The sequence below is a fragment of the Haemorhous mexicanus genome, chromosome 1, assembly GCF_027477595.1.
Source record: "Haemorhous mexicanus isolate bHaeMex1 chromosome 1, bHaeMex1.pri, whole genome shotgun sequence".
Lineage (NCBI taxonomy): Eukaryota > Metazoa > Chordata > Aves > Passeriformes > Fringillidae > Haemorhous > Haemorhous mexicanus.
This window is the reverse complement of record NC_082341.1, coordinates 120,639,798-120,663,957: the sequence shown is the minus strand read 5'-3', so window position 1 is coordinate 120,663,957 and position 24,160 is coordinate 120,639,798. Positions and strand designations below refer to the sequence as shown.

The following is a 24,160-nucleotide window of genomic DNA, read 5'->3' as shown; positions in this document are numbered from 1 at the left end:
GCAATGGGTAAGTTTAATCTTCAGGGAAAATTTGGGGTTGCTGTTGACAAATAATGCAGACATGGCTCTTTTTACTCAGCTGTAGTAGCTGTAACTTAAAATTGAATGTCTAACCTAAGACAGTCATCTGGACTCTCCCCAGAGTGAGAAGAGATCCTATAGGAAGCAATCCATTCCCTTTAGGTGTGACGTCCAAGGTAAGAACAGTGAATCACTCATCTCTCTCCATGACACACAGTAGAAGCATGGCAGACTACCTTAGACTAAAGGCTTAACTTGCATATTGGCTAAATTCAGATGAGAAAAATTCATTCTTAGTGCTTCCAGTGCAGTTATTTCCTGAAGAAGTTCTGTTCTAAACATTTGCTCTGAATAGAAGTGTTGTTTATATTCATTTGTCACATCTCCAGCTGCTATAAAAATATATACATAACTCTATTGACTGGTGACAGAGGAGAAAGCACTTTCCACTTTAGAAAAAAATCTAGTCTTATATTCAGAAATATAGTCATAGGACTTCTCTATTATACATCATACAAAGCATGCCAAGTTTTCTAGGGAAAGAAGAAGGAAAGGCCTTTATATAATTGTTGTATGTTTTCAATATATGAAAAACAGTCTAATTTGTTTATGCAGGTCTTAGCTGTGCTGATCTTGTATATCCCCAGTTGATCACAAGTCTTAGCACTTAGAACTTATGATAACATAGGTTTGCTCTTTATCTCTTCTGGTTTAGGGAAAGCGGGATAAAGTCAACCAATACACAAGAATATATGTCAAAGAAATAATTCATTCGTATGCATGTCTGAAAATTAATCTAAAGTATGCATTTGTTTTACTGATTTAAAATGGAAACATGAATATTATTCTTTTGTTCTTCTTTGCAGCAAGAATGCTGTTAGAAACAGACTTGAAGTAGCTACTACATAAATGTCCTGACACATCTGGGACTATTACCTATGCAAAAAGTACAGGCATTTAAAATATTCTTAGCTGAAACATTTTAAGAGTTTTAAAGGCCAACTACATAAGCAAATTAAATAGTTAAGTTCTGCATCTCAATTATTCTGCTTTATTTTCCCTCCCCTACGTCCAAGAAAAACACTCTCTGCCAGAACACTGAGCCCATAGACCAAAAAAAGTGAGACTTGTAGCTTTACCATTTACCAAGTGGGATTTAAATATCCCTTTGAGTTTTATACACATATACTCTTCAACATCTAGTCACATGCACTAGCTCATGAGCAAAGGAATAAAACAATGTCTTCATCAGCTAACTAATGTTCTGCCAACAACTTAACCATGCCCATTCAAAGTGAGGGAAAACCCAATGACATTACAAGTTACTTTTTAAATTTACATTTAAGTGACATGTTGTAGTGGTGGATAAAATGGAAACTGCTGTCTAGTCTGTAAGGTTTTTTGAATACTGCCTTTGCATAACATATCTATGCTTAATAGATGCTTCCTCCTTCCCTGAGACTTTTCAGATTTTCTCTCACCACCACTATCTGTGTTTATTTTCATTACTATGATATAAACTACAGCTCCATTGTCCTGTGGACTATATGTAACAAGTTTACTAAAAGGCCTTTCCTTAAAACCAGCTATACTGAAATATGACTCAAGGGCTCATCCATTTTTCAAATGAACATTTGTGGCACCACATTTAGCAGCTCTACAGCAGAGCAGAGTGACTCATGCATCTAATGACATGAAGTATGTATGGGTGTTGGAGGGAAGCCAAGTCATCGGCTCCATAAAGTAGCTGGAACACTGAAGGGGTGTGGGAGTATTTTACTTGATGAACACATTCGGCTGTTTTTTCCATATAGTTCACATGTGTTCCAAATCTGTTTTAATAAAGTAAATATATTCTTTTCTGTTACAAATTTGTCTCTGATCTTTAAAATTTACATGCTTTTTAAGTGACTAAATTAGTATTATTTTCTTTCTCAGCAGTGCAGACATATAAAAGTGTACCAGATTATTTCTGGATTACCATGCACTCTGCCTTATTTTATGAGTCCTCTTCAGGATGCTTCCAAACTGAAGTGCAGGGTTCTGCATATGCAGTGTGTACCAAACCAGTGGCTGAAAATCCAGCCTTCAAATTCTGGAGAGAGTAACCTATGAAAACGAGTTTAGTAATGTTAGCCAAGGAGTACAGAGACCTAAAGAAGATGTAATCCTTCAAGGAGTACTAAAACCAAACCAATTTATATTCAAGTAATGTATTTCAGAATGGGTGTGGTTTAGAAGGATTTCACTAGAAACATTTATTTTACTTAAGATCTTCAATTTAAATTGACATATAAATTAACTGTACAAGTTTCTGTCATCCTTGCCTTTACAATTTGACTTATAGAACAACTTTAAATGTTGAAACTTTAAATCTGCCTCTAGGATTATTTCCTTCTCCATGGAAAATGGTGAATTGCACATTTGTTTATTGATAAAAATTGATTTAATTAAAATTTATTTTAAATCCACCACACATTGTGTACACATATAAATTGACTTAGAACTTGCTCAAAAAAATCTTAGCAGAATTTAATACAAGAAAGATGATTACAAACTAGTTTAAATGTGTTCAGAATGGAGCTGTCGATTCTATCATGAGGGTAAACTTTACATGAGTGTTTTTAGTCTAGTAGAGTTTCTGCATGTACCTCCAGGTTGGCACTCAGATCAGGGCAACAAGTAGGCCATGACACATCTAATTGTTGTTGATTTTATTATTGTTACTGTGGTAGAAGCAAGATGTACCAGTTAAGGATTTATTTATTATTCTAGGCTCTCAGTACACACACAGCGAAAAGACTGTGCGTGTCACAGAAAACTAGGGCCAGTGTTTCTCTTGCAGAAGTTAGTCTGTCCCAAATTTCTCCTGAAAGCAAAACTGTTCATTCATATGTTTCAAAAAAATGCTTTCTTTACAAAAGTGCAGACTTACATTAAATAGTTTGAATGTCATTGTAACGAGAGGTAACAAGTTGGTTTTTTTCCCCATGAAAAAAATGTTTCTGTTTTCTGACTAGTTCTACTAACATTAAGCTAAAGTACTCAATTTGGTTTTTTTCCCCATGAAAAAAATGTTTCTGTTTTCTGACTAGTTCTACTAACATTAAGCTAAAGTACTCTTTACTGCTTTTGCGTTTGTTATAGGTTGGCTATTGACATATCTTTCAGAATAAATATATTATTGGATGAATCCTTGAACTACACTCAGGAGTCTTTTATACTCCCAACAGGAACTTCACCACTGACTTCAACAGTAGAGGTTAAGCCTACTCTGAACATGTTTAAAAATGCCCAATAAAATGGAATGGATTGACACAAAACACTTGAAGATTGCATTTAATGAAGCTTTTTTGACATCTGAAAGACAAAGCTTTAGTGGTTAAATACCATGGGGAATACATGCCAGAAACCAAAACTGAAAAAAAAAAATAAATAAAAGCAACCTGGAACATTTAAAGACAAATGGGATCCAGTAAAGTACATTTAGAGTCAAATGGGATCCATTTAAAACACAGGGATCCAGTAAAAATAGAGGTTTAGTAATACCCCAGAGATAGGGTAGCATATAATGAGTGATAGCTGTATATAAGAATGCTAGGGAAAATGGGCACAGTAAATCAGGGGATGATGATTCAATGTGTGTTGAATTCAGGAAGAGACAAAAGATACCATTCCTGCTGAAAATTAAAAGGAGGAAGCAAAATAACATTATGATTCAGGTCTATTTTTCATAATAGACTACAGCTGTACTCGAAAGGAGGAAGTTGGTGTTTTTTTCTGATGTATTCTGAGCAGCTAATGAAGGTATTCAAGAAGCTTGCCCATGAGATAACAATGGATTTCAATCACTTGAATTCTAGTTAGAAGAACAATATTGCAGGACACCAAATGTTCATCAAGTTCTGGTAGTATTTTAGGGATGAACTTTTGCTTCACAGTACAGAGGAAGTTACAAGAGGCATTACCAACTGGAACTGCGTGACAAGTAGAGAGGAGCTCACTTTGATTTTAAAGGCAGAAAGTAAACTGAGTGAAAGTGATCATGACACATTTGACCAAAATAGACTTCCCTGCTCTGTGACAAAGAGGAAGAAAAAGCATGTCAGCACTGCCAACTATGGATGGCATTGTTATGCAGAAATAGTTAAGCTAGCTTTAATCAAGCTAGTCTAGGTACTAAAAGCAGGCTCTTCATAACAGCATGCCATTCTACATGAGTTAATTAACCTCCTTTCTGTACAGTCTAGGCCTGAGCTCAGTCATTTAAAGCTAACCTAGATTTTCTACAGAGAACAATAGACTCATTTTTAATTAAACATACAATAGCAAGCTATCTTGATGTGAACAAAAGGAAGGAAAGGAAGCTTAAGTAGACTGTATTAACATCACATTAAAAGCTCTTCAAAGATTTGAAGAAAGAAGTCACAATAAGGGGACATAACTGAAGGGTAACATAAAAGAATATGAATAAAAGAATAAAATTAAAAAGCCTACAGTACAAAATGAGTGACAGGTAAAAAGGAGTATAAAATGCAACAAGAAAATATTCTGGAAATACATTAGAAGTGCGTTAGAAGATACTTAGTTAAATTTATCTTACCCTAGAGCTTAAAGAAGGAATGAGCTAAATACTATAAAAATTTTATGTAATCAAGTTAATAGGGCCTAAAGAAATTTAATTAATAATACAACAAAACCAATCTCTGAATTACTAAAAGACTATATAGCTTTAAAGAGACAAGAAAAGGATAAAATTCATCTATCTAAGGAAAACTGGTCTAAAGCAACCCAGATTTATTTTGATGTCAAGGAATAATCTAGAATAAATTTCATCATTAAGAAGTTACCATAAGGTTGTCAGGAACAGTTGCTCTCACACTACTCTAATGCCCTGTTTTACAATCAATTTCACTGATTTGGTAGAGAAAGAGAAACAGTAAGTATCATAGGTCTTCAGTTTAGTCTCATTTAGATGCTGTCCCATGACAGTTTCCTTAAAACAAAAAGGAAAAGAAACATAATTTTTATGAAAGCACCAAGCAATTGGCATGCTGCTCACAAAAATCAAACTTGGAGCGAACCTGCAATGAGAACCCATAAGGATCTGCTGTCATTTCAGTTCTTTTCAGTATTTTCATTTGTGATTTGCAAGATGCAACAGCATATAGATATATTGAAAAACCTTGTTCTCACGATTGTGAGAGCTAGAAGACAGTATCAAATTTCAAAACTATTTTCTTAACTAGGATAAATGTCTAAAGTTAGCAAGATTAAATCCTCACAGCAAAATATTATACCTGAGAAGAGCTTAAATATATAGGAGAAAAAGTGGAGAACTAGGTGGCATTATGTTAGAATCAGTTTTGAGCAGAAATTTCTGTTGCAATAAGACAAGCAAGTTCTTACCGGGATGTATTTATGAATGTTCCTCTCGTGTAACACACGAGGCATAATTACTGCACTCTCGTTGGTGTGGATACCTTATATCCTAAGATAAAGGCAAAAGTCATACTGGAATGTGACTTTTTGGCAGAATAAAGCTGGAAGAATAAATAATTTATGAGTGTAGTCTATAAGAAAAGTGAAAAAAAGTGTTAAGTCTATGAGAGGATGATATACATATCCTCACATACAAACAATTATATGAATAAGTATACATTTATATGCAAATATTTATTAAAATATATGTGAGGCACATGAATACCTTTCACCTTCAAGTACTGCATTCAGCTCTGGGATCCTCAACACAGGAAGGATATCAACCTGCTGGAGCTAGTCCAGAGGAGGACATCAAGATTATTGTAGGAATGGAGCACCTCTACTCTGAGGAAAGGCTGAGAGAATTGGGATTCTTCAGCCTGGAAAAGAGAAGGCTTCAGGGTGACCTAATTGTGTCCTTCCAGTAGGTGAATGAAGCCTACAAGAAAGAGAGAGACTATTTACATGAGCATGTAGTGACAAGGACAAGGGGTAATGGTGTCAAACTACTAAAACAGAAAAAGCTTAGGTTAGATATGAGAAATTCTTTACTGTAAGGGTTGCGAGGCACTGGAACAGGTTTCTCAGAGAAGTGGTGGATACTCCATCCCTGGAAGTGTTCGAGGCCAGACTGGATGGGGCCCTGAGCCATCTGGTCCAGTGGAAGGTGTCCATGCCCATGGCAGGGGGGGTGGAACTAGATGATTTTTAAGGTCCCTTTCAACCCAAGCCCCTCCATGACTGTGATTCCATGATTTCCACTGGAAATATGACAAGGAATGCAGCAAAGAAAAATCAGGTTGGCTATTGGACAAATATATCCACAGATGCTGTTGGAAGTTCGTACAGGCTACACAGAAATGCTGCAGATTTTCTTCAAACAGGTGATTTTACAAATTGATTAGAGAAATAGTTCATGCAGATGATAGAGGTGGTTTTCAAACTATGATCTGTGGCCTCTTTAGGCTCTATGAAGTACTCCTGAAGACAACCCTGAAAAACAATTAGCCAAAGTAAATCTGTCTTCTGTAAATACAACAGTTCTCATATCTATGTCCAGAAATTGAAAATATTTGATTAACAGTTATCAACATATACCCGAATCCGAGTACAGAGAGTATATCAGACAATTTCTTGAGGTATACAAGCCTCAAGCAATTCTTTTAGTTTCTATGTGAAAAATTATATCCTCTTCATGAATCCATTTTTCTAACTTATGCAAAAAGCAAGATTTTTCTACCGCACAGGAGATTGTGTCTGTAAACACACAATAAATTGTTCAGATTCAGAGGCAGTTTTATCAATTGAAGGTTTTTTTTATATCAACTAAGAGATTTTACTTAACTCCTCTTTCCAAAGAGGTCTTTCTAGGCAATGATAGGACTTGAACAAACGGCAGGAAGCTGAGGCAGGGGAGGTTTAGGCTGAGTATGAGGAAAAGGTTTTTCAGCCAAGGGATGGTTGGGCGCTGGAACAGGCTCCCCAAGGAAGCGGTCACAGCCCCAAGCCTGGCAGAGCTCCAGAAGCGTTCGGACAATGCTCTCCGGGCGTGCTGTGACTCTTGGGGATGCCCCGTGCAGGGCAGGGAGTTGGATCCCTTCCAGCTCCGCACATCCTGCGATTCCAGGCTTTGAACACATCTCCTGCCCGGACAGCTTCTGTCGCACCCATTACGGGCACAATGATCTCATTGCAGTGGCACTACATTTAAAACTTTTATTTTAGTCCACGTAACGAAGCTGTTTCACAGTGTAATACAGCGTGAGCTTCCCTCCGTGTGCGCCGCGGAGGCCCCGAAGGGCCGCAGAGGCACCGCAGCCCGGGCGAGGGCGCAGAACCCTGGGAGCCGACTGACGGCGTTTCCCCGGCCTTCTCGCCGTGCCGCCTTCCCCCGCCTCTCCGGCGGTACAAACGGGGGCGGGCCGGGCTCGCCAGCCTGGCTGCGGCCGCGGCCGGCCCGCTCTCCCCGCCTCCCTGAGGCGCGGCCTGGCCCGGCCCGGCCTGCTGTGGCGGCGGCACCGGCAGCTCGGCCGGGTGGCTCCATGGCTTTCATCCGCAGGCGGCGGCTGGAGCGGGAGTTGTACTCCAAGGAGAGGTGAGCGGCACTGCCCCACCGGCCCTGGCCGGCCCCGCTCGGCCCCGGCCCCTCGGAGGGCCCGGCCGAGCTGCGGGCGGCGGGGCCTCCGGAGAGGCCGCGGCGCAGCGCCGGGAGGAGAGCCCGGCCGCCGTGCTGCCCTCGTTGTTGACACTGTTGAGATCAGGTGGCTGATGGTTCCTCTGAGTTAAGGCTGAAAAGGGTGTAGAAGGGACCTCGAAAAACAGGAATGCTTGCCTTGCATGAATTGCATGAAAAATAGCGTCTTGTAAATTTTTGTTTATTAGCTTGTTCTCAGTTGTACTTGTGGCATGGAGCTGTGCTTCAGTGTAGTTTGTTGTGGTATTTTTTCCTTTTTTTTTTTTTTTTCCTGAGCACTGTAGTTAGTGTATTGTCAGCCCTTGAATTACAGACTCTGTGTTGTCTCTTTAAAGCCTTAAATTAAATTTGCGCGCTTCTCTTTGCTGACTGTAATCTTTGTTTTGTTTCTGAACGTACAACAAAGGCTTATCACACATGCTTGAGTGTATCCTGAATTTACTCTCTTATTTTTAGGTACTGTCCCACTTCCTTTTGCCTGGCTTAGCTGTATCTGTCTTGTCAAAAAAGTTTCAAAATCTTTTGCAAGCCTAACTTTTCCACATGGGAAATCTCTGTGAGAGCAGTAGGTCGGCGTGGGTCACACAGAAGGACACCACGCCTTCTCTGGGGGGATCAGGGATCCCCAGGTGTCTCCTGCTGCAGGGACCAGGGAAACAGCAGGCTGGTCCCCTGTGAGCCCTGTGCAAATTCCTGCTGCAGGTCTCTGCTGGTTACACAGCACTGTTTATTGTTGATGAGAAAACCACATGATGAGGCGCTGGACTCACTCTGTCCATATAAATTCTGATTCATAGCTGTACAATCCATGAAGCTACCACATCCTCTGAAGTGGGTTTTTGTTTTTTCGTTTTTTTTTTTTTTTTTTTTTTTTAAGTACAGATGTGTTCTGGATCACGTTTTGTCTTCTTGTATAACTTGTTGCTTTGGGGGGGCTGCTGTGGTTTCAGATGTGTGTAAGGGACTGCAGGCAGAAAGGACAAACTTCCGGTATTGAAGGAAAAGATAAATATTTTTAATTGTAAAGAATCCATCTTAGTTGTAGGAAAAGCAAGTAAAATGGCTGTGTTAGCTGTGTTATGGATTTAATGTGAATAGCCTTTTTTTTTTTTTTTGGGGAAAGCTAAAAAAAAAGGCCAAAAATCAGACTTGTCCCAAAGAACCTAAATAGGGTCCAAATCTCTTCTAAAAAGCCCTGAGAACAAATTCAGCGTGTCAATGTCAGCTAGAGTTGTTGATGAGAACTTTTTTCTTTGCTCCTACTTGAAAGCATATCAGGATCTTATTATTTGAGCTTGTAATTTGAGCACTTTATGAAAGGTCAGTCTTATTCTCATTTGCACTGGCAGGTTTTCCTATATCTGCAAACCCATTTCTCTGTTTCTTTCCCTTAACTAACAATTGATATCAGTATAAAGCCTAAGTAAATTTATATGTTTTGTACCCTGTATCAGGTCCCTCCCTCTCCCTCTTTGCCTGTGATTTTCTCAATTAGGAAATCTTAAAAGCATTTAAGTGATTTAAAATATTTTGGGCTTAGAATGATCAGATCAGAAACACTGTATTTTGTTGCATGTTGTCCTTATGGTTCTATCTTAAAACAGAAAAAAACAGCTTGCTATGACTTTAGTCAAGGGACAGGTTCTGAGAATTTTTTTACCTAGGTGCTGGGTAGCTGTTAGAGACACCAACTTCTGCTTGAAAGCTTTGCTTGATCTTTGTATCTTTGAGGAAGATATTTTTTAGTGAAATGAACAGGACTTCTTAAAGTTTTGTGGCAATTGCATTTGATGTGTATTTTAATTTGGGGTTTGTTGGGTTTTTTTTTGGTTTTTTGTTACTTGTATGTTGCTTTCTACAAAACTTTAAACTGTAAAAGTTCCATTTACGAGTAGTATGAAACTTGGTAAGTAGGAAGTTAATCTTCTTATGCAGTTGCTTTGGAGGGAAGGAAGATCAGATTAGTTTTAAGTGATCTGAAGAAAAATATTTCTTCTTTACTAATTAGTCCACTTTAATATCTAGTTACATAAACCTTCTTTTCTGACTATATGCCATTTTCTAGAAGAAAACAAGAAAATGCTGAAATGTCCTGTGTCCAGGACAGTTTCTTTAATCCCCAAAATATTCAAACAATCCTTTTTTTCAAGCAATTTTAGTTACAAAACATCAAATTAGATGATGTGGTATTTGGCCCAGGTCGTTGCTTTCTTTATAAATTGATTTCTCACTTCTACTGGCAGTATGCCCAAATGCAGACAAGTGTAAACACTTGGTAGGGGGTCTCTCTATGCAGTGCTGATGGTTTGTCTTGCACCCTGATTGGCTTCCTATGGAGGGGCTCATCTCTTTGCTGGAAACATCACTCACACGAAGCAGCCTACTGGCAGCATGTATGTGCTGCAGATGGATCTTTGGTGTGGTGGCTGCTTGGGCATTGGATTTATATAAAATTTTTTTTTTCTTTTTTTTTTTAGTCAGTAGCGTTATCTTACTTTCTTGAGACAAAATATGCATAATGAAGGCTTTTTTCCAAAGATCAGCAACTGAGTCCTACAGCTGGCCTACAGATAATTTATTCTTGTTGGGAGGAGGTTTAATTTTAGAGTTGGTTTTGCATAGCTGTGTGCTGCTGCTAGATTGGGCTGCCCTACTTTTTCATCCCTGACAATTTTCTTCTGTTATCTGGACTGTACTTCCAGTTTCAGGTCAAGTGATTGTGGAAGGTGTGTTGGATCAGCCACTTGAAACCCTTGTGTCCAAGTAGATTTCTAGCATGTGCTTTTCTGATGAAAGGACAAAAATAGTAAGGCTTCAATCACAGATTATGAATTTAAAGCAGGATCAATGGGAACCTTTCCTGCGTGGTATAAGTAGGATTTTGCCAAGGCACTGGTCCCTGCGTGGTCATTCCTGTGTCCAGTTTGAATAAGTCCAGTGCTTCAGTTGGTAGATGCAATTGGTATATAAAATAAACTGTGGACTTGGTTTTTTCTCTTTTTTTTTCCACCCCAGATGTTGTTGAATTTCTGAGTCTTTTTCAGACTGAAGTATAGAGGGACATGCACATCAAGCAGAGGAACAGTAAAATTCTCAAGTAGACTAAGCCTAATGTAGCACACTTTTGATTGGAGGATATTTTGTAGCATCTTAGCAGGAGTTACTAAACCCCAGGATGTAGTTTGTAGAGGGTGATTGGCTTCTTGGCTGCATACTCAGAACAATGCTAGGAATGTTTGGGTGCCTTTGGGTTCCCAAACCTTGTGTATTGGGAATGACATCATACAAGCTGAAGTTTTGCAAGTGTTTTCTTGCTACTCAGTGCCGAGTTTTCTTATGCATTTTGAGTGTGTTCTTGACTCATATTCCTCAGACCTTTTCTGAGTGGCAATTATATGGCAGCTCTTTGAAAAAGGAAATGAGTTCTGTTTTTCTTGGCAAGATAGTTACCTTGTTCTTTTTTCTACCTGGAGCTGCTTCTCAAAGGAATACTGATTCCCTTCGCATGAAAATACCTTCCAACTGACTGGCATATGAATTTTTCAGTTATTCTTAATTTAATATTTCTGGGACTGTACAAAGACAGGGATTTGAAATAGGTCTTCAAGCTAAATTATGTTGGCATGCTTTAATTTACCTCTCTCCTTAAGTGTAGGTGCTTACCTTTTAAGCTCAAACAGCTCCTTATAGACTGTTAAAAGATTAACTCTTCACCAGATTCTGTGTACTTTTAACACTGTGTTGAGATTGAAGGTGTTCCAGCAAAAAGCTCTTAAAGTCTCCATTAAATTTATCGGGGGGGATGTAGAGACAGATAATTTATTCTTGTTAGGAGGAGGTTTAATTTTACTGTGTCTACACTGTACTGATCATCCCTTGCTGTAGCTCCCACCCCCCCAACATATACCCTTGGACAGACAGGCACAACTATGGCTGAAAATCTTTTTCCATTTTGGATCTGGGAGACTCCTTTTCTTATTTAAGTTTTTGGTGTTGGTTTGAATTGTGAATTGTTATATTAAAAGGATATTCCCTTATCTTGCATGTTCTTCTTTCTTCCCTTTTCAAGATGCTTCTGCTGTTGTGTTTTGATTGCAGAACTTACACTGTTGCACCTCAGGTTTAATGCAAGTGTCTTTCTACCTACTCTAAAGCTCAAGGCTTTGTCATAGTGGCAGTGGTGGCTACAGATTTATTTTACCCTGGAAAGTGAAACTGCCTCTTTCCTGGCATCTCTTGATAGCAGAGCAGCTGTGTGGGTTTGCTGCATTCCAAAGGGTGAAGTCTTCTTCCTGACCACCTTGTTCTTGTGCCTGACCCATTCTCATGGTACTGTTTCTGGTATTCCATGTAGCCTTCCATGTATAAAACTATCTTGGGAAAACTCCACATCTCTGAATAGAAGTTTGCATTATGGCCTGTCTGCTAGTGTGATAACCTTTTATGTCAAAATTGGCTGATTTCCACAACTGGAAGTAGTTTTTAAAGCATTTCAAGTGTGTGGAACCAGCAAAGTTATTGAAGCTGCTGCTTTTTTTTTTTTTTTTCCTTCAATTTACATTTTTCAAATATTACACCTAGTAAGAAAATACAGTCATCTTGGAAGTTCTCTGAAGGTTTTTTTGGTGTTGGTGAGACATTGAGGATAAAGGCTGGACTGTTAAGAGGCTATAGTATAAGGCATTGAACATCTTGCAGACTCTCAACCCTTACAGCTACTTCCATGGGGTTTGAACTTTTTTGAAAATCTTGTCTAATTTGTCTGTGTCATTTTCAGAATTATATGTTAGGGGTTTTTTTTGGGTTTTTTTTTGGATAGCCTAGTATGTTGAGTTCATTGTAGAAGAAAAAAAATGGTCAGTGATCCCTGAAGACATGCCTGTGGCTAACTAACTTAATCAGTGTGTTGCAAACCATTGAATAGTATAGTGACCACAACATTTGTGGGCATAAACCTGTCTTTATTAGGGCGTAAGCATAAAAACATCCTGTAATAAGCTTTAAGGTGTGAGTTTTATTGCTGGATTTCAAAGGATTTTGTGTCAACAGATATTTGAGTTGCTTTCCAAGCTATAGCATTACCTTTCTCTAAGATTTTTAATAAAAACTCATTAATGGTTTGTTCTTGGGAAGTTTTGATTAACAATTGGGCTATTAATTTTGAAAATTGATCAAAATTACCACTTGCTGGTAATAAGAAAAATGTCTCAAACTTGATTCTTTTCTGTTTGTGATATTTGTTTATTACAGTATTACAGGAATACAAAGTGTTAGAGCACCAGGCAAAGATATTTAATAGAAACTGCAGGGATGTCCTACAAATATGTAAGAACTAAAGCTGGGCTTTGTTTGTTTATTGGTTTATTTGGTTGGGTTTTTTTAGATGCTGGTTCTTGCAGATAACAGATATAAAAAAATCAAAACCCTTTTTCATTTTAGATACCAAAGCATTTTTGTGCCTTACCCAGTTAAAACTTTTGATTTGCCTGACTAACTGCTTAGATTGAGGGGTTTTTAGGTCTTGGAATCAGACTTGAAGGCAAGGGAGGGTAGACTGGGAACAGAGTTACTTATTGTTACTTGTGTTGGCATTGATTTTTTTTTTTTGATCCAGGTCGCTATTCCAGGTCAGTGTGATAAAGTCATAGGCTTACAGTGTGTGCTGTTAATTACACAGCGCTGGGAACAGTACAGCTGCTCAGTGGCTGAAAACCAAAATATAGTTTTCAACTCTTACAAGTTTAACCAGTTTCTTATACAGAGTATCTCATGCATTCTCTGCCTACTGTTACTTGTTGATTTTTTTTTTTTTTATGTCTTCCTGTCATGTGTAGAATTAAATTACTATTTTAAATGTATGCTAAATTTTAATTGTACGCATACAAATTCTTTTTGTAGGACCACATAGCAATGATAGTATATAAATTTGGTGTGCCAGTCATCTTGATATCACAAGTGTCTTTAGAACACTTCCTTTAGCTCTTTGGAAGGCAGTCAGCCCAAAACCTAGCTGCTTAGTTGCATGTTGAAGATCCCCATTGCTGTAATTTTATAGCTATTATGATTGATGTCCTATTTTTTTCAGGCCTTCACAACACTGTTTGCCGACTTATGCAACATGCCAGAGACTGATCTGTACCTTGCTATCTGTAGATACTTGTTAAACCTCCTGGCAAGCCTGAAGTATCATTATGTGCAGTGATGGTTCTCGAGGGACCCTGTTGATACAGTAACTATCAGTGGCTCTGTTTATTTATGTAAAAGATAATACTTCTGTGAAGATAAAATTCTCTGACCCTGACCGTACCTTAGTAACATGTGATGAAACTTGACTTTTCTTTGACAGCTCTATGGATCATTAACACATGCAAATTAAATTTAAGTACTTGAGCAGTAAAGACGAAGATGAGTTGAGAAATTCCAGAAGGTTATTCCAGAGATAATGCATCATAATCTTCAGCTCATTATTAGCAGTAACTTGAACTGGTCTAGATTTGTTAGCCTGTAGTGAGATGCAAGTCTGAAAATTTTGCTTTTACTTATGGAATTGTATTAATTTTAAGAGGGGCAGTTTTTGTGACATTTGTGGAGTTTGATATCTGGGCTCTGTCTGCCTGCAGAAGTGACTTGTTGCAGCCTGAAAATACGGGAAAATGCAGTTGGAGTAAGTGAACTTGCAAGTAGAGTAGCAGCAAGCATAGAGATGCTAGGAAGAGGCTTCAGAACTACACGGAAGGCTCTGCAGAGAGTGGGAGGGGAAAATAAATATGCAAAATACACTTAGCCTATATGATGGACACTGTGTGAGGAAAAATGCTTTAACAGTTTCCAGCACAGCCTTACAATCCATTTTCCAGACAGCAAAGCTGAGGTCAGTGAGCAGGAGATCATTGCACGGGAGGTTGCTGGTCTCCAGCAAGAAGATCTTCAGCGATGCTGTCTCTGTAAGCCTGAAGAATGAGTACTCGTGTGGAAGAAACACAGAGAGAATAGCAGAAGGATAAACTGGATGCTGCTAGCAAGCATGGTATTTAAAAAGGAGTAAACCTACAGTTTCGCCACAGTACCTATTTAGCCTATATAAAGAGTTTATCTAGAGTTTTTGTGCATATCTTTACTTTTTTTCTCCCCCCCTCATGACACCATCTGGTTCAGCAGCAGTAAGAGTTATGCTGGGGAAAGAATGCCTCAAATTCTTGCCTGCAGCTTCTGGTTTTGGGAAGGTGAATTGATTTATAAAGTGAAAAGTGTACAAAGATACAATAGTTTCATAGAGGTAGTTATAATGAAAAATAACTCTCTTGTTTTATGTATTTTGGCCAATGTTGAGCATATTATAGTTACTGTGAATAACAGCCATTGTTTTGATATAAAAGTATGGCTTGTCTTGAATATATGAGGGATGCCTGCATTTACCAAAAACTTAAAAATCTAGTAAATACCAGTGCTGTCAACAGGCAAATTTGGAAAGAATACAAAAATGTGAAGAGTTTGTTAAAAGAATAGGTAGAGACAAAGGAAAGAGCCCAAGTGTGAAGAATTTCAGAAATTAATTCTATTCAACAGGCATTACGGTTTTCTTGGAAAAAAATATTGTGGGACCATAAATGCCGTTTCTCTGAAGCTCATGTTCTCTATGTCAATAGTGGCTGTTTCCTGATGAAAGAGAATAGATTTTTTTCAAAAAAACCTGTGTGCTACCTTTGTTCTTGACTTTTATATTTTTATTACTTGAATAATAATAATAAAAATAATAATTATATGTATAGTATACATAGTACGCTTATACATACTAGAAGGAAGAGCATTTTACTGGTGAATTGCTCTTTATACATCCTAACATTGCTTTATTAAAAAGTTTTTAAAATGTGATAGAACTTGCAAGTTTTAAATTCTGAGTTTGCAAAATCAGAAATTCTAAGTTCATCCTGGATGATTTCAGCTGGATGATATGTTGAAAAATGGAATATAATAGGATATGAAACATAGTAGCTTCCCCACAGTTACTGAGTATAATTCCATATGGCACAGAATAACCCTTAGTCCCTTGGGGTCAGCTGTCCTGGCTGTGTCCCCTCCCAACTCCTTGTGCACCTCCAGCCTCCTCACTGGTGGGGTGAGGTGAAGCAGAAAAGGCCTTGACTCTGTTTAAGCACACTCGTTGCTTAAATCTTTAAATTATCAACAGTTTTCTGCACAAATCCGAAACAAAGCCCCTTAGTACATACTGCAAAGGAAAAACCGAGCCAAAACCAGCACAATGGGATCATAAAAAAACTGTTTTCCAGAGAGGAAAGTAAAGATAAGGCCATTTTAAAAAAGCAGCAGAGCAGTAAGACAAGGTATCTTGGAAACACAAACAGTTTTGAGTATATAGAGCCACTGTTACTTGTAGTTGCAGTAAAATCTGTATTGTTATGTTCTGTTTAAGATAACAACCACGACACAATCTTTAAGTGCACAAGATATATTTTCAATAATGTTATTTTTTCCATTGTGAAATATGCTTTTTTAATGAACAGGCTGTTCGAATCACTCAGTTCATTTTGTGAACTCCTGACATATTTACTGCTGTTTGAGACTGCTCTGGGGACACTTGGTGTTTATTGGTGTTTTCACAGGCATTTCTAGTGAAGCACATCATGAGCGAAGTACAAAAAGCTCAAAATGTGGGTGTAAATAAATACTAAGTACTTGTGCAGATCAGATCAGCACTGCACACAAACAAGTTGTACTTCCAACTGAAGTTGTTTTTGCTTCTCCTGCTCTGCCAGTATCCACTGGCATTCTCTACAGCTGAAGCACTCAGTAACTGAGTGTTCCCCCTGTTAGAAAGTTGTTGAGTTTTGATCACTTGTCGCAGTTTTACTAAAAGTTGGTAGGGAAAGCATTTTCATGTTCCCCCTAATCTGGCCTATTTGCATTTACTTGGTACCAGCACTGGCATTACTATGATCCTGCAATTAAATACTTTCGAAGACTTCAATTTCCTATTTTTGTTTTGTTGTTGTTGAAGTTTGTTATTAATCACATTAGTCCATCAACAGGCTTCCTGGGGGCTGAACAGAGGTGTGGAGGAAGTACAAAATGTGTTTGGTGAGGAAGGTAATGCTTCCTCAGAGGGCATCCATTGACTGACTCACTCATGTTGTAAAATCTGTGCCAGTGTTTTCACTTAACATTTTAGACCAGTTTAATTTGGCTGCGCTTCAAAGCAATCTAATTCCATCCATTCTAAGTGATTAGTTCCTGCCCTTCCATTTTATGTCATTGCATATTTTCCTGGGCATACATTGATCAGGGCTAAAGCAGAAAGCGTGGTTGTATTAGAATGGTTTCCATCTAAGACATCAGAATTAAATATCTAACCCTATATGTGTTGGAAGAGCATCAGTTGATCTTCTTCACATGTACACAAATTTTCCATATAGGTTGTTATTTTAAGAAGGTAAATTAATTCATTATTGGGGTGTGGGGTGCAGCAAAAGATCAGTGAAAACTTTCCAAACACCTGAAATGTTTTATTAAGAGTATGATATGTTCTGATATTTTCTCTTAGAATAAAAGATTTTTATTTTTAATTTGTAGGTTTTCACTGCTTCTTCTGAACCTGGAAGAATATTATTTTGAACAGCACACAGCTAATCATATTATAAATAAAGATTGCAAAGATGAAAGGTACAAAACTCTTACATACCTTCATTTACTGGAGTAATTCTAGGTTCATGTATCTTGAACGCTTGCACAACTTTTTGTTGTTGTTGTTGTTCCTTTTAGAAAATTCAGAGGCTCCCTAAAAATCTGTTCTAAGTCAATTATTTTTGAACCAGATGACAATATCCAGCCTATTATCAAGGTAAGCAGTGCAGACTTAAATTTCTTGGTGACTAAAGATTGTCTTTAAAAAGCTTTTAAGAAAGACCATGTATTTTTATAACTTTCTGCAGATACCATTGCGGGATTGCAGTAGTATAAAAGCCCCAGAAGATAATGAAGCAAATAACCCTTTCACAAGGTAGGTAAATCTAGAATACTGTATATGTTTAACTGCCTTTAAAGCCCAAAGTCCCATAATTTCAAATATCTTATTTACATTTTAGGAATACATCTGGAGGTATTTCTGTTGTATGTAGCCAGGTAAGACATGCATATAATAGATTCTTGATATATAAATGGGTGAGGTTACATAAATGAGCAAGCTTATGTTCCTTAATGGTATTTTTCCTCAAAGCTGTAATCCAGGAGTGGGAAGTTAACTGAAAACAAAACTAATTAGTGTCAAAAACTTAGCATTAATGTGAAACTGTTGATGCTGGAAATTGCAAACTGTTAATGACTTCATTAAGTCATTAATTCAATAAACTGAACGTTTTTGCCCTGTGCATTTTATAATGGAGCTTAGGGAACCTTGGAATTGAAGGAAAAAGGAGAATAGACTGTAATAAAACATGTTATCGATCATCTTTAGTTTGCATTTGTTGCACTGGTTTCATCTACTTTCTGCAGCATATTGGGGTAATGGCAAAGCCATCTCAGTTCCTCTGGCTCAGCTTTGTAAAAACTCTGGATTGTACTGTGTGTCCACCAAGTAGTTTTCAGAAGGTGTCCTGAAATATTGTCTTAAAGTTTCAGTCAAGACTTGTGGTTGTGGATGTATTCATTCTTAGAGTTAACCAAGGGGATGCACTTAAAATTTTGGTAAGTTTCAGTTGATAGGTGTTCCGAAGCTGTAAAAGTTAAAAAAAAAAAAAAAAGTTAAAAAAAAAAAAAGTTCATTTGTTCCTTTTAGGATAGAACAGAGTTGAGGCTGGAAATACAATTTTAAATATTCTTGTTTATTTCTAAAATCTGTCTTTACCAATGCCCAAAGTTATAGCCTTGCTAAGTTATGTGCTGTTGCAGTCAAAAACAAACTCAAGCATTTAATACTGTCTATGCCAGAGAAGTCTGTGGTTTGTGTTGTAGTTACAAGTATATTTAATTTCATTTTGAAACTGCTTCTGTGAAAAAGACTGTGTAATCTATTTTTTGAGTCGGTAGGTTTTCTACTGAGTGATTTTCAAAAACATATTTCTAACTCCTCCAGGCAATGCTTCCACCATACATCATTACTCTATGTTCTGAAGAACAAGGGATTATAAGAAACATCTTGTAGGAAAGAGGAATTAGGTTTTAAGATGGCAAGTGTGGTTAGCACCCCCCACTCCTCCATTTGTAATTTGCCAGTCATCTTCCTATCTCTGAGGAAACGTTCTGAAATACTTGGATGGCATCATAAATGATGGTATTTTGTATAAAAGGCATATGGACTTCCAAGTATCAAGTAGTCACTAGTTGTAATTATGACGGATCATGATGTAATTTAAAATATGTGTTTTTTAAGTAAAATTTTGGCCTTGTAGGAAACCACACATAGGGAATACTTGGAACATCTTAAACATCTTTGCCTTTTAGAATCAGAAAAAGTTGTTAGTGCATAGCTGGATAAGCAGCTTTTCCTTATGTAACAGACAACTTAGAACTTATGGCTTTAAAATAAAGTAAATGGGAATAATAATTTGATATTATTTCAGTATTTTTTCTTGAGATAGGAAATCTCAAGGGGGAAATCCTCCAAAGATAGGAAATTAATACAGTATGCTTAGGTTTTTGCTCAGTTTACAAGTAAAGAAAAGTAAACCATTATGTCTACTTCTTATGTAATGTAGAGTACTCAGTATAGTTATCCTGCAGAAGAGCAATGAATGTGAAGCAGATTTCTCATTCTGATTCTCCCATGGCCTGATTCAGGTCTGTACATGATGATGTCAGATGAAATACACTAATTACCATTGTTTTTTAATGTAGCACTTAGAGAGGCATGCTGAGCTTTTGGGCTTCCAAGCCTGCCACATCCTTTGTTCTAGCTGGATGTTTCTTGGAGCAGTCATGGGCTGAAGGTTGGTTCTGTTGTCAGCTGGTGGGAATGGGGAAGGCGGTATGTAATATCCAGAAGGATTCTGAATTAATCTGGGAGTATAGAACTGCAGGTGTGCTACTTTTTGTTTATCCTTTCCTGATGAAGGAAACTGAGGCACTGGGAAAGAATCTGTGATCATCCAAGTTTCTTGGGCCAGGAGTAGAACACAGTAGGTTATGCAGCTGTCACCCCAGGACAGCAGCCCAGTGTATTTTGTTTAGTTCAGAACCAGCCCTGAGCTTAGGCCTGAGATTTAGCAAATTTGAGCCTTCTCTACAGACAGCAAAACCATAACTTATTTCTGGCTTATTGCCTTTTAGATGGTGGATAGTAAGGCACAGTGTACAAATCAGTGTGCTACCAGTCAGGTCTTTTTATAGGAGTTATGAGAATGTTCTGGAGAAGGAGAGTAGTTTTATGTGGGTTTTGGAGAAGAAAGACGTTCTCAGAGATGAGGCTAGCACCAGAGGAATAAAACTGTTGGAAATCATGGTATTGGATGAGGGAGGAAATCTGGTGTTCGTTGTGGTTGGAGCTGGAAGCGAAACATTTAGCAGCAGAAGAAAGGCATTCATTTAAGAGAGTTTGCACAGTGTGTGTTGCGTGTTGCCAGTCTGGAGTGATTCCTGTTTGGGCAGAACCTTGAGCCACTAAAAGAGGGGAAGGATTTGCCCCTCTGAATGTAGCTCCTTGAAGATCATATGATTAGGATAAAAGCCCACTAATCAACTGTATAAGTAAGCCTCTGAACAAAATTGGACTCTTGCCCTCCTTGCAGTTAGCTGGTGTAAAAGCTCATTGGTTTTTTGCAGTTTATCTGGGGTAGTTAAAGCAAGGTATTACAACTCAGTGTTTTGCTTGCTTAAACAGTATTCTTAGCTTTGTATTTACCAGTAGTTCTGATTAATTATATTATTTTTTAAGGTGTGAATCTGTAATGTCTATTATTCTTTCAGGTTTTTCTCATTAAAGAAAGAAATGTTATAGCACCCTATAAAACAGTAAGAGTAAGTATATATGTTTTCACTGCTCTTAGCGAACTGGAGTTTTGTAATGATTTATGTTCCCATTTCTGAAAGAGTAAGATAATTATCATTTGAGAAATATGACAGTGAAGCTTTTAAAAAAAGTATTTTTAAAAAAATATTGAAAAAGCATGTCTGAATTCTTCTGTGATGGCTTTCTGATACTTCTTGGAGGACATGCTGCAGACTTGACACTTGCTATTTATCTTGACGTGCAGCTCTATGGGCTCAACAGTCAGAGCTATCAGCTGACTGCTCTTGTACAGTGGGCACTGCATCCTGACTTAAGTGGCTTCTCCTCAGTTCTGCTCAGACTGAGATTGCTGAGATTCTGCTCAGATGAGAGATTGCTAATTGATATTTCCCAGCTGAGTGTTTCTCAGTTGAAAGAAATGGTGGTTAAGACTGCTCACAGCAGAAATTTGAGCTTGCTCCTGGCTACTTTCTGCTGATGGGGTCGGTCTGCTCCAATTCTGAGCCTGGAGGCTTCAGGGCATACAAGTAAGGGTTCTTGCTTAAATTGTGAGATTAGTTAAGACACAAACGAAAAACTTTTATTTTTCAGAGTTAATTCACTTTTTGACTAAGAGTTGAAGAAGCTGGAATTATATTTCCCAATGTTTTTGTTTAAGTAGGAAACTTCAAGAATGATGGAGTTTATAAATCTGTATTACTGTAGTGAACAGCAAAGAGACAAGAGAGGATCTCTGTTCTCTCAACAAGTGCTTTGGGTTAGTTTTGTGGTTAGATCTACCTCTGAACTAGGACTTAAAAGGTTTTTTTCTTTGTTTTTTTTTTTTTTATTCTGATAATTATTCATGTGTTGAACCTATTTTTTCCTGTAGTCCTTCTATGATCTGTTTTGCAGATGTGCAAGATTTATTAAGTATCAGACAAATACCTTATCTCATTGCCAACACAGTAGAAAAGGAAAGAATCAGAAGGGTTGTTTGGAAAGCTCTTCATTTTCTTCTAAGTTATGATTCATCCCCAGCTAAAACATTTCTGACAGTTAACCATCACAATTTACTTAGCTGTAGTGCAACTTTTTCTCTGCATTTTAAAACAAGAAATCTAGTTCACCTTCAATCTTTTCTGATTTTTTTTTTCTGTTGCTGCTAAATATCTTCTACTTGAATTGTTGCCAGTTCCATATGTCACTGAGTGCTGGAATTGGGTAATGCTTTCTGTCTTCCATGTCTTTCTTTGATTGTTTCAGATCAATTGCAAAATACTGAGCTCTTGTCTTTGAATATGGCTGGAGAGCTACAGAGACAACTGCTCACAAAAACTGTCACATTGTTGGCTGTAAGCAATACTTGTAGACCATTCACTAGGATTTCTGAGAGCTGTGTTTTTTTCCTGTTGAAGGAAAATGATGCTCTGGGTGAAATGTTGCAATGCTTTTATCTAAATTGCTACTGAATTTAACGTCTCCCTATAATCCAGTTCCATTTGCTTTTTGAAGCATGCTTTCCTCTTGAATTGCTGTCAGTTCAGCTCAGATCACATACATTACACTGAATATCATCTAGATTTTCATGTCTTCCTTCCTTTAGTTTAAGATTAATGTATCTACTGACCAATGTCTTGCTTTAGTCTTACTGATCACTTTGTTGCCTTTTTTTGAAGTCTAGTCTGAGAAATCCAAAAATGCTACAGAAACATGTTGATATAGTTTTATACTACATTCAGGGGTCGTGAAATTATTCAACAACCTTTGCTAAATATGAGTTGCGAGTAAAGCTATTGCCAGTTGATCCATACACATACTTTTAATATACTTAAGTAAAAGCAAAAATGTCTACTATAAAATGATGCTTAAGAAAGCTAGGAAAACTTCGTAGGAGAAAAATGAGTAGGCCACATAAGCTGGCTGATGTGTTAAAGCCTTATTGAGGCTTTTGTGAATGACGAGTCAAAATAGACTGTGATTGGATTTGAGATCTTTTCAGCTCAAAACTATTATGTAGATGAGAGTGACTAACTTTTTTAGCCTAGTCTTTAAAGATTTGATGGGCTGGTGTCTTTCATCTATAAGAAATACAGTAGCTGTTTAACATGTAACATGTCATTTGCTAGTTCTATATTTGCATGCATTTAAAAGAGATATTAAAATAGGCAGAACAGGTACTACTTTTCATTTATTGATGTTTGCACTACATTAACTTATTCACTTCAGAGCATTGTGCTGTATTGTATTAAACAAAACTGCAGAGAGCTTTCCCCAGGGAAGATACATTTGTAAAGAAAAAAGATCAACATCTGCTTTTGCAATCTTTGATATATAACACAATCTTTGATAGCATAGTTTTACTGGGTTTTAGAGTTTTATTATTTAGGGGTCTTTATTTTTGTTTACTTTAATTTTATTTTTTTTCCCGCTGAGTTCTATTTGAAATTAATTCGTAGTAAATGTACTTTTAATTTTAGGGTAGAACAGAACACTTATTCCAACTGGATGTTGCTTGGAAAGTAGGAGATGTTGTGCAAACTCTGCATCAGGTACGTGGCTGTTTGATATCCCTGCATAGTTCATCACAGCATCTTTTGATTTTTAGTGTAGAGCTTTATTTGTACTCAAGGTGAAAACCTTGGAGTATCTATTTTTAAAATGTGGACTTTAACACAACATCTAGTTCTGACAGCTGTTGTAAGTGACCCATATTAGCTTTCAGTATGCAGTTACTACTAAGCAAAGTAGTAACATGACAGTAGAAGTGAATAAATATTTCCTGTTTTAAAAAGAAATTGTAATAGTTCTTTTAGTATGCCATCACCAAGAATGCTAAAGCCCTCCTGTTTCTGTTGACTTCTGAGCTGTGTGGGACATCTCTGTGCTATTTCACTTAAAGCTCATTGTTTAGCTTTACAGGGCTTCTTGTCTAGATAAGATGGGAGATCAAGCTGCCATGGTGAGTATCTGAGTATTTCTAATATCCCTGCTTAATAGTGAAATTGTGATATCACTGTTTAATAATTAAGTTCTCATTGCATTTGAATCAGATACCATATTAATTTTTCTTTCCTTCCTCATTAGATAACTGCTATATTACAATCACGCTTGGCTAGAACTTCATTTGATAAATACAGGTACTTTCCTAATCACTTTCTACTGAGAAATCATTCTCATCTTGCTGGTTGGTTAGTCTACTGCACTGATAGTTAGATGGCTGGTTGAGTTAGTGTAAGTTCTCTAATTCAGAGAGTTAGCTTCTTAGTATTCTGAAGCATCTGGAATGTAGAGTGGGCAATTCTGTGTTGAGAAGATGAATGTGTTACTTTGTCTCCAAAATGTTTCATTTCTCTGTGAATTTGTTGCAATTCTTCATCAGTATATGCCAAATAAAACTATAGTTCTAGAGGAGTCAGCTGACTTACTGCCCTGAGACTGGAGCAGAAGTTAGCAGTGTTTCTTTCTGGAATGCCTGTTAAAGTGGAGGTCCCAAAAAAGAACTTTATTCCTGTGTAAAATAGGCT

The 24,160-nt window shown here is 37.4% G+C and overlaps 1 protein-coding gene across 1 annotated transcript in view; it reads left to right on the top strand.

The window, feature by feature from the left end:
- Window positions 1-7,437: 7,437 nt before the first annotated feature.
- NSMAF (neutral sphingomyelinase activation associated factor) overlaps window positions 7,438-24,160 on the top strand; it is a 38,651-nt gene continuing 21,928 nt past the window's right edge. Inside the window, exons 1-9 of the mRNA XM_059861007.1 lie at window positions 7,438-7,597; window positions 17,285-17,374; window positions 17,474-17,552; window positions 17,644-17,711; window positions 17,797-17,833; window positions 20,612-20,662; window positions 23,114-23,185; window positions 23,548-23,595; window positions 23,721-23,773. Coding sequence (XP_059716990.1) covers window positions 7,545-7,597; window positions 17,285-17,374; window positions 17,474-17,552; window positions 17,644-17,711; window positions 17,797-17,833; window positions 20,612-20,662; window positions 23,114-23,185; window positions 23,548-23,595; window positions 23,721-23,773 — 551 coding nt within the window. The 5' untranslated portion in view covers window positions 7,438-7,544. The remainder of the gene's footprint in view (window positions 7,598-17,284; window positions 17,375-17,473; window positions 17,553-17,643; window positions 17,712-17,796; window positions 17,834-20,611; window positions 20,663-23,113; window positions 23,186-23,547; window positions 23,596-23,720; window positions 23,774-24,160) is intronic.